Consider the following 18,055-nt stretch of genomic DNA (forward strand, 5'->3'; position numbering starts at 1 on the left):
TGGGAGGTTTCTATGGAGCCTGGAATTGGTGCCACAATTTCTTTCAAATGTTTAGGGGATTTAAATAAAAATGGATCATGCATCTTTCAGGAAACGTTCTCAAGGGAAGAGAGCACACCTCTCTTCCTCCCACCTTCTTGTCGTCCTGACTCCGCTGTGGCTGTGGCCGTGCATTTCCAGCCGGCCTAGCTGTACCTCATTGTCGTCCTGACTGCGCTGTGGCTGTGGCGATGCATTTCCAGCCAGCCTAGCTGTACCTCACACAATGGCTTTGGCTCTCGCTACTTCTACCTGTCTGCTTCGAACTGGAAATGTTCTCCCCAGGCTGGTGCTGGTGCCGACTTGATCCCCAGTTGATGGCACTATTTTAGGAGGTGGGGGAAACTAGGAGTTGAGAGGAGGAAATGAGTCATCAGAAGGGGGGTAACTTTGAAGCAAATTTTGGCCCTGCTCCCTTCCGGTTTCTTTCATCCTGCTTCCTGGCTACAGGGAGGTGAGCAGCCTCCACCACAAGCTCTACCAGGAGGTTCTGCCTGACCACAGTCCCAAAACAACAGGACCAGCTGTGCCCCGAAGCCATGAACCAAAACAAAATCTTTCCTTGTTCTCCTTGGGTATCATCGCAGGGACAGAAAGTGTGACCAACACACCACCTCCACCTTCCTTTCTAAGCGGCGGCCACGCCCTTCACGCAGTAGAGCACACTATAAGAACGTCAAACCTTTGGCAACAAATCGTCCTGGAACGTGCCCTGTAGCTCTGTCATGTTTGCCTGAGGTGAAAAGCAGCTTAGTCCAAGTCATTTCAAGAAACACTTATTGACTACCTAGTAGTATCAGATACGCCAAACTTTACACCGAAGATTCAAAGATAACCAGCCAACTTCGCGGAACTCGCACAATGGGCGCTGAGAAACTTAGGTGTGTTACCTCGCATTCTAACATACTCTTCAAAGAGGTCGGAAAAGTTTTTTAAAAATTACACCTCTTGGCAATCAGACTATAGGTTCAAATAATGTCTGCTAAAGAGATGTACTTAAGATAAAGACGGGTGTGAGTAAACACAGGCTATCTCCTGGCATTTGTGGCCGTTTGCAAAGCAAGTTATGACGACATGAATATGGTACCTAGACGCCTCTTAAGGGCCCCGTGATGGGAGAGTTAGTAGCAGTATCCAATCATCAGCTCCATGTCTGCATTCTAGTCAGAACCAACCCGCCTGGTGCTGTTAGAACACACAGTCTCCAAATCTCCCCGGCCTGATAGGAGTTTCTTCCTCAGTCCAATATGTTGGCTGTAGATGTGGGCAGTTGCTCTCTTTGTTCTTCTACAGAGACCAGAGCTCTTTTGATCTCGTGGTTATCCCATCTGAAGCCAAGTCTCCCCGATACCTCTCTATAATTGGGGAGACGGGGGAAAGATGGTCCAGAAAGCTGCTCGAGGTCTTGCTTCGTCTCCTCTTGGAAGTGGCAAGTTGCTTCTCAGACAGTATTGGCTAGAACAGTGCTTCTCAGCCAGTGGGCCATGACCCCTCTGGCAAACCTCTCTCTCCAAAAATATTTACATTATGATTCATAAGAGTAGCAAAATTCTAGTTATGAAGTAGAAGCGAAAATAATTTATGATTGGGAGCCACCACAACATGAGGAACCGTTTTAAAGGATCGCAGCATTAGGAAGGCTGAGAACCACTAGGCTGGAAGAAGGCACATAGCTATATCTGCCTACAAGGAGACGGGGAAATGCACACTTTCCTAGGACAGAAGATGAAGGAAACCAAGCAGGTGGTTTGACTTGGAATTCAGTATCCTGCAGATTTCCGATCCTCAATCCCTTCCAAGGACCTCAGAAGGACCAAAATGCTGAAAGAAAGACTTTTCTTTCTCAAAACATTTGGCCTTGTTTTGGATTCCAGCAGAGGATGCTGGCTGGACGTTCTGTGTGCTTACAGCTTTTGGGCCTCTTACTTGGATCTGTTCCCACCCCTGCATGCCGCACAATGGCTACCTCCTCCAAACTGCCTTTTTTCCTCCTCCTTTGCTCGCTGGCTTGGGCTGACTTGTGATCATGGGAAGCACCTGCAGATCCTAAGTGAGAAGGTGAGCAACATCAGGGTTTTTTCTCCCCACCTCTCTCGCCTCTCTCTGTATGGAACTCTGGAGTTCAGGGCCATTTCCTGCCTTCCTCCTGACTCATACCAGGTGTCTCATAGTCAAACTGTATGCTGTTTCCCAGTGTTACTACAGCTGGGGATCTTTATAAAGTGCAAATCTGAATACATCACTCCTCCGGTTTAAAACACCAACAACTGTCCATTACACCCATTCCAAGCAGGACTCTAAACTGCAGACAGACAGAACTAATTTCAGTTCCCTCTGCAACACAGGACCTCTTCCTCTGAGGCTCCACTCAGGAGAATAAGCTAGAAACTGCTCCCCACCCCCATCCTCATCCTCAGGCCTCAGCTCCAGCAGCACTAACCCCAGAAAGCACTGAACTTGGCTGCTGCATGGTGTTATGATCTATGCCAGCAATCTCCCTCTCTATCACTTACAGACAGATGTTACACTGCACTACAACCCTCTGCTTGTTATCTTACGTCCTCCATAGGATGTAGCCAGCCTCTATGGCTCATCTCAGATTTATAAAGCGCTTGACATATGATAGGAACTCAGTAAGTTCCAGAAAGTTCCTGGATATTGCTGGACGGTTTGAACCCTCTTTGGATACACGCCGCCTCTCATTCAATTACAAAAATTAGTAAAGAAAAGGGGGGCGGGGAAGCCCTTTTAGTTATCCTTCCTATTAAGTACCATCTACTCACTTGTGAAACCATGCTAATATCACTTTGCCAACATCTTTTATGGAAAAGTCTCTCACTAAGGTAACCAATGACCTATTAGCTCTTCAGCCTTGTGACGGCTTTTTAACCCAAATTCTCCAAGATTGCAGTACACACATGTGCAAGCCTCTGTCTCTCTCCCTCCGTGTGTGTGTGTGTGTGTGTGTGTGTGTGTAGGCCAGAGGCCCACATCATTCACCAATGAGAACGGGTCTCTAGCTGAACCTGGAGCTTGCCAGGAAGCCTCCCGTCTCTCACCCAATACCCCAGGAGATCTTAATAGCTAATGTTACTAGGTTCAAGCTCTTGGCTCTCAGGCCATCTCTCTCAATCTCTTTCTCGGGCCGCTTGTTCTTGGAAGCCTTCGCAGTCACCTCCTCCTCCATCTGCCCATTAAATATTCTCCAGAGCAACTCCTTCTTGCCCGACTTCTGGGCTTCTGCCATCGGCAAATACCACAATTCCCAAATGCATATTTTCAACCTTAACCTTTCACAGGCACTGAGGCTCAACCTCGCTCCCTGCAAACTGCACAGATACTCATTATGTCCTCTATCCCCAGCCTGCTCTCCAGCTCACGATGCTCAGTCCCTTTATTTCTGCAAGTTAGCAGCATCACAATTCATGCCTTCCCGTCTTCCAGTCCCATGGGAAGCAAGCCTCCACTACCATAGTCCCGTGCCCAAATGTTACATCGTCTGAATCTTTGTTTCTTCACCTGGAATGTCTCCCGCTTTCTCCCAAATCCTAGCTACTCTAAAGTTCATAAAGTTGGTTTCTTTAAATTCATCACTTTCTCCTCTAAATTCTATTTCATTTGAATTTAGTTCTATATTTTCCTCTGTCTTGAGTTTTGTCTTTTAAAAGTTGATAGGTATTATTGTGTGTGTGTGTGTGTGTGTGTGAGAGAGAGAGAGAGAGAGAGAGAGAGAGAGAGAGAGAGAGAGGTCCATAGAAGCATACATGTCATGGTGGTGCTTGGGACTCACCGACAACTATGCTAGGCTGGTTCTCTTTGCACTTTTACATGTGTTCTCCGGGTCGAAGGTGCTTCGCCCATTGACAATGCACTGCATCCTAGTTTTGCCTTTAAAAGTTTTTAAAACATATTTATTGTGGGTGTGCATGCCTCACAGAGAACATGTGGAGGTCAGAAGCCAGCCTGTGGGATTAGATAGTTGTTTCTTTCCACCAGAAGAGTTCCAGGAATCAAACTCACGTCGTAGGATCGCCTGCAAGTTCCTTTACCCAGTGACCCATCATGACCAGCTCAGGACTCTAAAATTCGTAAGGGCAGTTTTGGGGTTTTGATCCTGGAGTCTAGTTAGCGAGTAGTGGTTTAGGCAATTAGAATATTTATATGACTAAAAACATGAGTGGGCTTGCAGAAATGGCACAGCGGTTCCAAAGGACCCTGGTTTAATGTCCAAATCCACACGGTGACTCAAAGCTGCCTATGACTCCAGTTTAAGAGGATCTGACATTCTTTCCTGGCCTCTGCTGGTACCTGGCATACACGTGGTACACAGGCACACACACAGGCAAGACACCCAGATACATAAATTGAATTTAAAAAAAAAAAACATGACTAAATGTGTGATCTAAAAAGAAGAATCTTTTCGATTATGTCTTTCCAATGATTAAAAGGACCAGGCTGGAGGTATAGCTCAGTGAGGTTGCTTGCTAACATGCACGAAAGCCCTGGGTTCGATCCCTAGAACTGCATAAACGTGCACATTCCTATCATGCTAACACGAGGATCACAAGTTCAACACCATCCTTGGCTACGTCGGGAGTTTGAAGTCAGCCTGGGCTAGAGACTCTGACTGAAAAACAAAACAAGCGAACCACAATAAATAACAACAAACAATTCCCCTGAAAACATTATGTAGCTAGGCTAACAGCATAGATTTTTAACAATAGATACTGTATGTTCTCTCTCTGTCTCTGTCTCTGTGTGTGTGTGTGAGAGAGAGAGAGAGAGAGAGAGAGAGAGAGAGAGAGAGAGATTCATTTACGGAGAATTTCTTTTACGCATGCCTTCAGAATCTGACTTCATGTGTTAATAGGTCACAGAATGGACAGATTTTAAAGGGGGAAATATTTTAACTCCTCTAGTCCTTTTCCTGGGTGACAAGAATAAAATAAACAAGGTATCAATGAGAGGAAACACAGGACACAACCCCGTGTTTGGGCACTTGATGCGCCCACAACACATTTTAACCTTCTCCTTTCCCCTACTTAATCTTACTCTAATGTTTCAGGGCTAGCGAATTTAGAGTCCCTAAAGAAAATGTAAGGTTTGGGATTCTATTTGTCTCTCTCTGCCAACTCAGAGGCCATGAAATCACGGGGGGAGGGGAAGAAAGGGGGCGGTGCAAACCCAGAAAGGAAAGGCGCAGAGGAAGCTGCAGAAGGAAGCTTTTTCGGCTGGGTTTGTCTTTTTTTAACCCGCGGGAGGCGTGACGAGCTTACTGCCGTCGCGTGTTAGCTTCCCCAGCTTCCCCCGCCCGGCGTGCGCCGGCTTGGAGTTTCTCCGCCCTCCGCCGGCCGGCCGCCCGCTTCCGCGCCGAGTGCGCTGCAGGCCGCGGCCGCTAGGGGGCGCCTCGGGCCCGGAGGCGGCGGCAGCGACCGTTCTTCCAGCGGGCGCCTCTCCCTGCTCTCAATCAGACGGGCGGCGGCGGCGGCAGCGGACGGGCGCCCACTCCCCGGGCGAGCTGCAAGGCGAGCGCTCCTGGCGGGCGGCCGGGGCCCGCGCTGCAGCCGCCGGTGCGTTCCGGTCCGGGCTGCCGCCGCCACAGGCGGCCCCGGCTCCCGCCGGCTCGCGGCGCCCCCCGGCCGCGCCCCCACGCGCTGCTCGCGGCCCCGGCCATGGAGCTGGGCGGATCCGAGGCTCGGCCGAGCTGAGGCGGCGGCTCCCGTCTGCTCAGCCCGCTCGCCGGCGCCTGGCCCTCAAGATGATGAAGAAGAAGAAGTTTAAGTTTAAGGTGGACTTCGAGCTGGAGGAGCTCTCCTCGGTGCCCTTCGTCAACGGGGTCCTCTTCTGCAAGATGCGGCTGCTGGACGGCGGCAGCTTCACCGCCGAGTCCTCCAGGTAACGGGTCTCTCGAGCTGCTCTCCCGCGCTCGCACGCTCGCCGGCCGGCACGGGCTTGTTGCACGGCCAGCATCCATCCCCTTGCTTGCTTGGCCCCTTTGCTCTGCCGAGCTGCCAGCCCAGTGAGCTCATCGTCCTCCGGGAACGAACCTGAGCTCAGTTGGGGCTTTGAGTGCTTCTCAGTGGGTTGGTCTGGTTGGCCTTGACTCAGGCTCTCCTGACTCCAGGTGGCCCCTGATGTCTGTTTTCCTCCCAGTTCTCTAGGAATGGGAGCGATGGAGACACAGGGGAGAGGATGCTTCTGGTTTCTCTGAAGACATTCCCATATTTGCACAATACAAGCTAGAACTTAAAGCTTTGAGAAGTAAAAATGACCCAAACGGTTCCAGTTCCAAGAGCGCCCACTCGGAACTGTCTGTGGGTTGACATTAATTCCTGTGACTCTACTGTGACTTGGGGCAGTCAGGCCAGGAGAGGACTTGGGTTACGCCTGGTCGGGCTTGACTTGACTCAAGTGTTCCTGGCAGACGAGGCTGTAGTCTTTGGCTTGCCTAAGAGCTCTGTGTCCATTTGATGAGCTGATACTCTCAATTACCCATCTTCTGGTGTCGCGGGTGAGTTTCAAAGTGGAGGACTTAGAAATAAGAGAGCCCAGTTGGGCGGTCGGTGGTGGTGCATACTTTTTGTCCCAGCACTCGGGAGGAAGAGGCAGGCAGATCTCTGTAAGTTCGAGGCCAGTCTGGTCTACAAGAGCTAGTTCCAGGACAGACTCCAAAGCTACAAAGAAACCCTGTCTCGAAAAACAAACAATTAAGAGATCCCAGACCCTGTCCTCATTTTGAAATGAGCCCCTAGGCACTGTGGGAGAATCCTTCAGCGGTGACAGAATGAGGCCGTGTGTGGCAGGATTCCTTGAGTAAATTAAAGGTAGTTCACAGGTTTATCCTTAGGTGTTTTTTTTTTCTACAAAAAGACAGAAATTAGAAGAAGTTTTGGAATGAATTTTTAAGTTCTCAAAGCCAAGGAGAAGGGCTAATCGCCAATGCGTATTCCGTCTACATGTACTTAATTTTTACACTAAAAATATTCTTTTCATCTGCCATCCGATTAATAATGTAAAGGAAATAATGTCAATGGGTTGTGGGGTGGAAGCCAGAAAATCGCCCTCTGTGGCACTAATGAAACCTATGGAGGCCAGAAAACGCCTGATTGCTTAATGAACAGATGCTCGGGCGCTACTGATCCTCCAAATTACAAAATAAAAGTCCACCAAGGTTAATCTTTAATATTAAACTGTAATGACAATGGGCATTCAGCTAAATGATTATATCACAACCATTTTAACACTCCTGTCAGAGAACAATGAACTGTGCAAAAACATATATGTGTGTATATACATATATATACATACATATACATATATGTGTGTATGGGATGGAAAAGCCTAAGCCAATCCTGAACGTCATATGGGGGTCAAGTGACAGCCTTACCCTGAGGCCTCAAAGTTTTCCTTCAGGGTTCTTATCCCCTTCCCCCAGCCTGGAGCAGCTGGGCTTGAGCTTCTGGCGCAGTGCTGACACCTGCTGGCCAGAACCCGGCTCTTCACCCTTCTTTCTGTTGTACCTCCTTCTCTGCCTGGAGTGTTGCTTTGGCTTTGGTGTGCTTCTTCTCACAAGCCTGTTAGTCATCAAAAGCAGACCTTTTTTTTTTTTTTTTCCATTTTCCCAGTAAACAAGTCCACTGGGTCTTTTAAACATGCTTTCTTATTTACTACCCTAAGCGGGGCGATGAAGTGGACAGTTTATTTTTCTAAGGAAATGAATTGAGTCTTGGGAAGCATACCTTCCCAAGACCCCCTCCTGTCTGATCAGGGAATCCAAGATGCTGGTCCAGGTCTAGACTTCAAACATTATGATGCCAGACAACATAATAAGCTGTGTGCTGTTGAAGAGTTCCTGAAGGCAGCTTCCTAATAATTTAAGATGCAAGGATTATAACCGGATTTATCCTCAGCTGGGGGATGGGGAGAGAAGCCAAGAAGCCTGGTGTTAAACAGACTCTTCCTCCAGCTAAAATCTGGCTTTATCAAGAGAAAACTTTATGGGCTTACTTAGGTGTTCGCAGGTAAAAACTGGAAAACTGAGATAGTCAGTGATTTGGGGGTTGTCTTGAGGATTGCATAGGACAGTGTCCCTGAAACGCTACGGTCCTTTGGCGTTCAGTGATGAAGAAGTTGTGTTTACTTAGATGTTCACCAATTCCTTTATCCTAAGTACCAAAGCATTGGCTTAGGAATGATCCCATGAGCTGGCTATATTGGTGCAGACCTGAGTCCCAGAACGCAAGGTAGAAGAGAAAGAGGTGAGCCTGGACTTCATGAAACAGCCTTAAAACACACATGCACACATAAACTTGAGCATGCACACAGACAGACAGGTGCACACACGCACACGCACACACACTCACACTCATCAATTAAAAATATATATATACTTTCCTCTACAGGGAGAAATAGAAAGCCTGAACTATCAAACTTATGTGCCGCCCCTAGACCATACAGCTCCAAATGCTAAATTTTAATTTAAAAAGTCATTCTAGGGGACCTTAGTGAATCAGAAATGATTGGCACTAACATTTCCCCCCTAGCGATATGAGATGACTCCTGAGTAGAAGAATTAAAGCTGGCTCAAGACCGCCACCTTGAAAGGCCTGCCGACAAGATTATCTTTGATTAGTGGCGTGATCTTCTTGCCTGGACGATGAGCATGGCTTACTGCGCTTAGTCTGTTTGTACAAACCGTGTGTTCATGCTAAAAGCCTTCTGAGAGCCTAGAGTTTTAGTCCGACTAAACAGAGGACAGTCACCTAAGCCGCCAGTCCTATTACACCTCATGAGTGTCCCTGTCAGATGGCATATCGCCACAGTCTAGTGCAAGAGAAGCTGTGGCCTGATTCTGCTGTGCATCCAGGAACTGCAGTGTCTGCAGCAGTGAGTATGGCTGTGTGCTGAGTCCGCTGCACCCTAAGGAATCCCCAAGCCCTAAGCGTGGTCTTAGAGACCCCATACAAAAATCATATCTGTAGTATTGGAGAAGAGTCTTTTTGTTTTTTAAAGATTTATCTGTTTTGTATACCGTGTTCTACTGCATGCATGCCTGCCAGAAGAGGGCACCAGATCTCACTACAGATGGGTGTGAGTCACCATGTGATTGCTGGGAACTGAACTCAGGACCTCTGGAATAGCAGTCAAAACTCTTAACCTCTGAGCCAGCTCTGGAGAAGAGTTTTAGTAGATGCACAGAAGGTTACATAGCACGCGCGCGCACACACACAGACACACACACACACAACTTGGCTTTGCTCAAAAGCTAAACGTGCAAGCCGTTCATCTCATGGCTCACCAAGTATCACTTGAGCACGTAGCAGATTCCTGGCTCTCTGTCTAGGGATGTAAGACGCAAAGCAAATACAAGGGTCCACGAGGGAATTACCTCCAATTAACGGAATTAGATCATAGCTGTTTGCTGGCTGGACAGTAGGAGACATATGGCTTTCTGCTTCATCGGTGGCTCAGAGGCCATGTGAGTTTCGAGAAGAAAAAGGCTTGTATTCCCGGCTGCAATGTTTGCTGCAAGCTGCTTTAGTATTTCAGCTGAACGTGCCGAGAGGGCGAGTTTGCACCGAGGAGAAAGTGAGGTGGGAGGACAGCTTGAGCAAGCCATTAATAGAGCTGGTGCTACAGCAGCTGAATGGCAGAGAGCTCATCTGAGCAGCACAGATAATATTAGAAAGGGGCTCCGAATAACATTATAGGATTTCCCTGCTCAAAGGATAGGATTCAATCCAGGATTCTTGAACAGCCCTGTAATGTGATTAAAGTGGAATTTAAGCTGGCCGGCAGCCTGCTCCTGTTTGGATTCAAGTGGCAATAGATAGATTAGAGACAGGGAGACCAATGAGAGACTGTGAGAGCAACCTGGGTCTGGTGAGGACCTGAGCGCAAGCTTTTCATGTCGGTCACTTGTAGTTGGTTGGTGATGCAGTGGCCGATGCCTTCCTTGCGCCTTTGACAGAAGTAGGGAAGTTGAGGAAATGCTCTTTGGTTTGGAAGCAGGGGCATTGTCCATAGCTGTAGAATAGTACTTCTCACCCTGTGGGTCTTGACCACCACAGAGTTCGCATTTCGGGTATCCTGCATATCAGGTGTTTACATTATGATTCATAACAGTAGCAGAATTACAGTTACAAAGGAGCAATGAAATAATTGTATCCACAGGGGGTCCCCTCATGAGGGTGGCAGCCTTAGGAAAGTTGAGAACCACTGCTGTGGAGATAGGAGGAGTTAAGTTGTTTGCTTCCTCTATTACACTTAAGATGACAATGGGCCTTGTTTTGCTATGTGGATTCTTTATATTCTTGGCCTCTTGGAGCCATACTCTCCTGCTTATATTCCTGTTCTAATTCCCGTACACTGCTTTGTTTGTTTGTAGATGATGGCTGAAAATGAATTTTAGAAGGATCTAGACTCTCCTCTGAAGGTTTAATCAGTAAAAAGAGGCAATATGAAGGTCTTTATTTTGAATCAGTGATACTAAAAATGGCTAAGGCAAGCGGTTAGGTCTCACCACTGTCAGCAAAACATTTGAAATACAATGCACTGTGGTAACGGTCCACTCAGCCGAAGCCAAGGGCTGCCTAATAAATTATTTTTGAAGACCTTTCAGAAAAACATATTATTTGAATCTTTCCAGACTGCTCCTTAGGAAAGCATGTAAATCACTTTTAAAACTTCGGGGTTGTGAGGACGTGTTTAACTCTGGCCTATTTGAACAGAGGAAGGATGGGAAGCAAATCTCCCTACATACCTGTGATCTCCCAGTTTGCCTTGTCTCCACATGTGTGCATGTGTGTTACATGTGTTTGTGTTGGTAACTACGGAAGCTGCCAAGTTTCGCGTGAGCTTGTGGAAAAAACCCATGTGAACTCAGGGAGTGTCCGGGAAGCTAGCGAGCACATCTGTGTACTGGATCTCTGACTTTGTAAACAAGCTAAAGGGATCTCTTTTTTCTTTTTTGCCAGAGAACATCTTTGTTTTCGAGTTTTTAATTGCCTGCACATGTATCCTTCTTTTTAGTTAATTTTTGCCATATGGAAAAAGTAAAAATGTTTTCATATTGGAAAACTTAGAGAAGCAAAAATAGCAAATATTGCCCATAAATGAACCATGCAAAGCTTACCACCATTGTTAATATTTTGGTATATACCATCATTGGTCCTTATATGTGCACACATACACACACACAAAAAAAAAACCCATACCTATCACTGATATTTATTTACTTACTTATTTATTTATAGGCAGGGTCTCACCATATGACACTGACCGGTCTGGAACTCGATATGCAGACCAGGCTGGCTCCAACTCACAAAGATGAAAGGCCTATACCACCAAGCCTGGCCACTGATCTTTTTGAACTGAAATAAGATCTTGCTGTACCTAATATATTTTCAGTTACTCTTTCAGTAGTCAAATAGGCGTCAATACAAAATATTTCAAATAGCTACATATTACCCTATTATATTCCAATGATTGAACTAAACCCCTCTGAAGGGGAGCGCATCAGATGGGGGGAACACGAATCAAATAATCCCACACTAGGTCCAAATAGGGTATAATAAGGGGTTCTTTATTAGAGGGGAACTCACGGATCACAATGAGGAATAGGAATGGAATCCAACATCCAGGCGTAGGGAGCAGGGAGTGAGAGAGCGAGCGGGCGGTCCAGCAGGTTTCTTGGTTCCCAAGGCCACACTCAACCTGGTCTACCCTCTCAATTGGCTGAAGGAGGTTCCCCATCACCTCCCCCTTTTGTCTAAAAAAGAAGAGTTCCAAACCCAATACAAAACTATATATAATAAGAACAGATAGCACGTATAAAGATTAGAATTACAACCAGCATAAACAATATTAAGCAAGAAACATATGCTAAATAGTTTAATAATTATTCTATCCTAAGGAGTCTAAATCTTGTAGCAGAAATGGCTTGGCTAAGTCATGAGAGGAAAGTAACTACTACTGTCTAGCCTTTAACCCCATCGAAGGCCTGAGAAGGGAGATAATATTACTTGAGTAAGCAGGAAGTGCAACCAAACAACTTCCAAAATGTGCAACAAATCACAGAGACAACTGGCTACCTGGGCAATCACCCAAAGTCTCATTTGCAATATTGGAGCAACCAACTTTAGCTAAGGCCTAGAGTAACTGACAGACCATTTTCAGAGGCACCATCTTACCCTGTCTTGGCAAGGTTTGGCAGTCTTTTCTCTTGTATCTTGCTTGCCCAGTCCTGACACCATGCACTTTGTCAGTGGTCAAGGCATAGGCTGTTCCTTGCCCAAAGACCAGTTTTGCCAAGAAGAAACAAGCTCCAAGTGGAGTGTCTTCAGTGCTCAACATTCTCTCAGGAATACATTGGTGCTGCCAGAAGCAATCATGTCTCACGTCAACAGAACCTTAAGTTATTTAAATGCCATATTCTACAGCTTTGAAGTGGTTGAAGATTATCTTTCCATGCAGAATACAATCTTTATGTATCTAAAGAACCTGATTAGTCTAACTATAAGTATGACAAACATGGATGACTATTGACCTATAATACTTAATACCGGTATAGCTTAAAGACTAAGACTTCATATCAGAATATTAAATAATTTTAAACAACCATGCAGCAAATGAGGACAATGACCTCAAAATGGAAACAGGGTATAAGTATCTTGATCAGAAGTAGAAATGTATAATGTAAGATGATAAATATATCCTAAAATTGTATCAATATACAAAATGTTTTAAACAGAGGTAGAAATATTCATGAATACAATCTGACAAAATAACTTTGCATAGGTGTATAAATATTATAAATAGAAATAGTATATTCAATATAACAAATATAATTTGAATTTGTATCAATATACAAGAATCTATTCCAATGAACTTGTCTATAAATAATAGCTCACTCTATTACTATTATTATTATTAGTGTGAGTAAGCTTACTTATTATCCTAATTTAAATAAAGATAATATTTTTAGCACCCTTTGACATGGATTGAATTTTGTCTGTCAAATTAATGTTATTTTTAATGGTGTTAATTTTTTAGCTAGTTGTTTATTATTAGTCTGTAAAGACTGTATCATTTTTTAAAGTGCCTCATTTTTGGCTCTGTTATTAAACCATTTTTCAAGGATTTAATATGAAAAAAGCTAATTTTTAAAATTAAATAAATGGATGTATAAGGAAAATCACATAAGCCTTGTAGAATACCATCCATAGCATAAATAAATTATTAAATTTTTGAATGATAATATTGTCAGTTATTATATAACTTTTTTTTAATTTATCAATTTACTTACTGTCCTTAGGCAACTTTAGAGAATTAGTGCAGGTGTAATAATCTTTATTGGCCAGCAGGGGTTGTGGTTGCAGCCACGTGGCGGAGGAGCGATACAAGCAGCCCCGTGCTCTTGTCTGCTTAGATATTGACAAATGTTTTGTTTAACAAATTAAGAGTAGTTATTAAGGATAATTAAAGCAGTTTTGTACACGGAGAGGGTTGCAGTGGCGTGCTGCACGTGGGGCGGTCTGGGTCCCTGCAGGAGAGGCAGAGGCAGGAAGCATGCCCGGGCTGGGACGGGCTGGCGATTTGGGAGTGTGGTGGGGATCCTGGTAAGCATGGACGTGGCCCCACATCGGGCACTAGATGAAAGAAAAGTGCGTCAAATGGGGGGGGGGGGAGACGCAAGTCAAATAATCCCACACTAGCTCCAAACAGGGTATAATAGGGGTTCTTTATTAAAAGCTCACGGACCACAATAAAAATTAAAAACAATGCAACATCCAGGTATAACAAACAAGGAGCAAGAGAGCAAGTGGGCGGTCCCACGGGCTTTTTGGTACCCAAGGCCACGCCCAACCTGGTCCAGCCTCTCAAAGGCCATTGGCTAAAGGAGGTTCCCCATCACCCCTCTGAAATAATTATCTTGTATCCTTTTTATTAATAATTTTATAAACCATAGTAAGCATCTTTGTAACCAACATAATACACATCTGCTATTATTTAAGACTGATATATAGAAATGGAGTTATTGAATTTCACAAGGATTTTTGGGGGTGCGGGGATTCAAGACAGGGTTTTTCTATGTATCTTTGGAGCCTGTTCTGGAACTAGCTCTGAACACCATGCTGGCCTTGGTTTTTTTTGTTTGTTTGTTTTTTGTTTTTTGTTTTTCGAGACAGGGTTTCTCTGTGGTTTTGGAGCCTGTCCTGGAACTATCTCTTGTAGACCAGGCTGGACCATGCTGGCCTTGAACTCACTGAGGTCCACCTGCCTCTACCTCCCAAGTGCTGGTATTAAGGGCATGTGCCACCACCCGGTGAATTTCACAAGTTGTTAACGTCTTTGATTTATATTACCAACCTTCCTTTCTTTGCATTAAGTGATTTTTAAGGTGAGAAAGCTCAACAAATATAAAAAATAACCAGTATTTGTTTGTTTTTGTTTTGTTTTGTTGTTGCTGTTGTTTTGAGAGAGAGAGGGTCTCACTATGTAGTCCCGGCTGGTCTGGAACTCACTATGTAGACCAGGCTGGCCTGGAAATGACAGAGCGCTGCCTGCCTCTGCCTCCCAAGTATTGGGATTAAAGGTGTGCACCGCCAAGCATTGTTAATATTATGTTTTGTTTTCAAACTCCACTGAGTTTTTTTTCACACTGAGATCACCAAGTGTCTTAGTAAGGGTTTCAATTGCTGTGAAGAAACACTACGACCATGGCAACTCTTACATAGGAAACATTTAATGGGTGGCTTATGTTTTCAGAGGTTTAATGCATTCTCATCTTGGTGGGTCATGTCACCGTGCAGGCAGACATGGTGCTAGAGAAGTAGCTGAAAGCCCTATATCTTGTCAGCAACAGGAAGTGAACTGAAACACCAGGCAGTATATTGAACATTTATGAGACCTCAGAGCCTGCTTCCACAGTGACACACTTCCTCCAACAAGACCACACTTCTTAACAGTGCCTCTTCCTCTTCCACTGCCTGGCCCCCAAAGGCTTGTAGACATATCATAATGTAAAAATGCATTCAGTCCAACTTCAAAGTCCCTATAGTCTATCATAGTCTCAACAATGTTTAAAAGTCCAAAGCTCAAAGTCTCTTCTGAGATTCATGCAATCACTTATCTGTAATCCCCTGTAAAATCAAAATCAAAGCTCAGATCACATACCTCCAACATATTATGGCACAGGATATACATTACAGTTCCAAACCGTAGGTAACAGAGTATAGTGAGGAAATACTGGACCAAAGCAAGACCGAAAACCAGCTGGGCAAGTCCAAACTCTGTATCTCCATGTCTGATGTCAAAACTCTCTTCAGATCTCCAAATCCTTTCAGCTTTGTTGACTGCAACACACTTCTTTCTCTTGGGCTGGTTTCACTCCCTGTTGGCAGCTTTCCTCGGCAGGTATCCCATGATTCTGGCATCTCTAATGTCTTGGGGTCCCCAAGGCAATCAGGCTTAAACTTCTTAGCTTCACACAGTGACCTCTGTAGGCCTCCGTTCGGGGACACCCTGGACACAGTCTAGCTTCAGCGGTTTTCCTTAGTCACTCCTTGACTCTAAAGCCAAAACCACATGGCTGGAGCTGCCAAGTTCTACTGCTTGCTGGAACATATCCATCTGGTTCAATTACATCCTCACCAGCTTTCTGTCCTTGACACTGCTCAAGCTTGGCTGTCCTTGAACTTGCTCTGTAGGACAAGCTGACCTCAAACTCAGAGCTCTGCCAGCCTCTGCCTTCTGAGTGCTGGAATTAAAGGTGTGTGCACCACCACACGTGGCTCTAAACTTTTCTTTACTTCCTTTTTACAAATGGGAAACTTAACTGAAGGGGATCTTGCACCTCTCCCTTTATTCCATTTCTTTTTTTTTAAGAAAGCATAATTTTTAAAAAATATTTATTTATTATGTATACAATATTCTGTCTGTGTGTATGCCTACAGGCCAGAAGAGGGCACCAGACCCCATTACAGATGATTGTGCACCACCATGTGGTTGCTGGGAATTGAACTCAGGACCTTTGGAAGAATAGGCAATGCTCTTAACCTCGGAGCCATCTCTCCAGCCCCTTTTTCCCATTTCTTAATCCATTTATCTCCTTGAACATAGGATTTAGCCCCATTCCACTTCCTAGTGCTCCTTTTTCCTTGCCCAGCTTATTCCTTTTCTTTATAAATCTTTGTAAGCATGAACAGTAACAGCCACAAAACAGTCTATACTCGACTGCTTTAAGATTTCCACTGTCAACAGAATTAATCCAACTCACTTCAGCCTCAGGCAAACTCTTCAGACAAGGGCAAAAAGCAACCACTTTTCTTCACCAAAATATCATAAGAATGATCTCTAGGCAATATACTAAAATTCTTCTCTTCTGAAACCTCTTGAGCTAGCCTCCCATAGTTCAGATCATTCTCAGCACCATTGTCTTCCGTGCTCCTACTAGTATGGCCGATTAGGCAGTGATTAAAGCATTCTACTGCTTTCTTAACCTGAAGTACAAAAGTCTAAATTCCTCCAAACTAAAACCTGGTCAGACCTATCACAGCAATACCCCACTCCTGGTACCAACCTCTGTCTTAATTGGAGTTTCTATTGCTAAAGAAACACCATGACCACAGAAACTCTTATAAAGGAAACATTTAATGGGGTGGCTTACATTTTCAGAGGTCTAGTCCATTATCATCATTGTGGGACATGTCGGTGTATAGGCAGACATGGTACTGGGGAAGTAGCTGAGAGTCCTATATTTGCAAGCAACAGGAAGTGAACTAAGACACTGGATGGTATCTTGAGCATATATGAGACCTCAAAGCCAACCTGCACAGTGACACACTTCCTCCAACAAGACCACACCTACTCCAAGAAGGCCACACCTCCTAATAGTGCCACTCCCTTTGAGGGCCGTTTTCTTTCAAACTATTACACAAAGTAACCAAAAGAGACCAATATTTTTTAATGCTGTCTGACTACAGATTGGAGACTCTTTATGCCCTGAACCTAACAGTCCCTCTTCTGAGTATGTATCCCAACGTAATGAAAGCAATATGCTGAAAAGATACCTATACTTAGTAGCCGAAACAGTGAAACAACATTAAGTGTCTGCAAACAGGTGACTGGGTAAAAGAAATGTGGCATATTCAATTTATTCCATCTTCCAAAACAATAAAAGTCTGTCGTTTGTGACAAGGCAGATGAGCCTGAAGGACGTTATGCACAATTAGAAAAGCAAGTGCAGAAAAACAAACACTGCTGACCTCGTGTCTGTGTGAGCTCTAGAAAGGTGAGGTGACCATCAGTTGAGGCAGCCTACTCTACACAGCAAGTCCCTGTCTCAAAACACATAATGTTCACTTTAGGGCATTGGCCATCAGATAGAGATCCAGAAAAGATAGTGGATTCTGAGGATCGGGAATATTACTAATAACCAAAGGTTTGGGTTAGTCTTAAAGTTAAGATCTTCAAAAACTAAAATGGTGAATACGTGTTTGTGTCTATTTTACCCCTTGTTTCTGTTTAATTTTTGCAGAAGCACTTGAACAGAGATGGGAAGCCTGTGCTCCTCTTAGCTTAGGATATGGCACATGCTGTAATACAGGTTTTTGAAGGCTTATACAAAACAGGTTCTCTGACATGAAGTCCGGGGTACTCTTGTGGTTCTACCCTGTCAACCTGTCAGGTACCTGGACTCGTTTTATATTGCTGCTCCCAGAGTATTATCTCATCCCTGGAAACTATGGCTCACCCTGCATCCTAATCCCAGTCCGGGAAGATGAGGAAATGGAGAGAGGACATTCTGTTCATAGTCCATAGACCTGAGCATCAACATGTCTGATTGCAAAGAGGTCTGGGAAATGGCATCTTTGCTGGGTATCACTGTATCTAGCAATAGCTAAGTTAAGCAAAATAAATAAATAGGAAGACAGATATCAAGGGATGAAAAATTTTCAACATCTATAAAAGAATGCAACAGAGAAAAGCTACTCCCGGTACTGCTAACAGTTAA

At 44.7% G+C, this 18,055-nt stretch overlaps 1 protein-coding gene across 2 annotated transcripts in view; it reads left to right on the top strand.

Moving 5' to 3' along the window:
* The first annotated feature begins 5,788 nt into the window (after positions 1–5,788).
* Positions 5,789–18,055, top strand: part of Fam102b (family with sequence similarity 102 member B) — a 59,535-nt gene continuing 47,268 nt past the window's right edge. For both annotated transcript variants that reach the window (XM_041653680.1, XM_041653689.1), the window contains exon 1: positions 5,789–5,934. In XM_041653680.1, the coding sequence (XP_041509614.1) occupies positions 5,798–5,934 (137 nt within the window). In that variant the 5' untranslated portion in view covers positions 5,789–5,797. The remainder of the gene's footprint in view (positions 5,935–18,055) is intronic.

This window comes from Microtus oregoni, unplaced genomic scaffold (genome assembly GCF_018167655.1).
Source record: "Microtus oregoni isolate MIOR12 unplaced genomic scaffold, Mior012 000000F_ref0000247, whole genome shotgun sequence".
NCBI lineage: Eukaryota > Metazoa > Chordata > Mammalia > Rodentia > Cricetidae > Microtus > Microtus oregoni.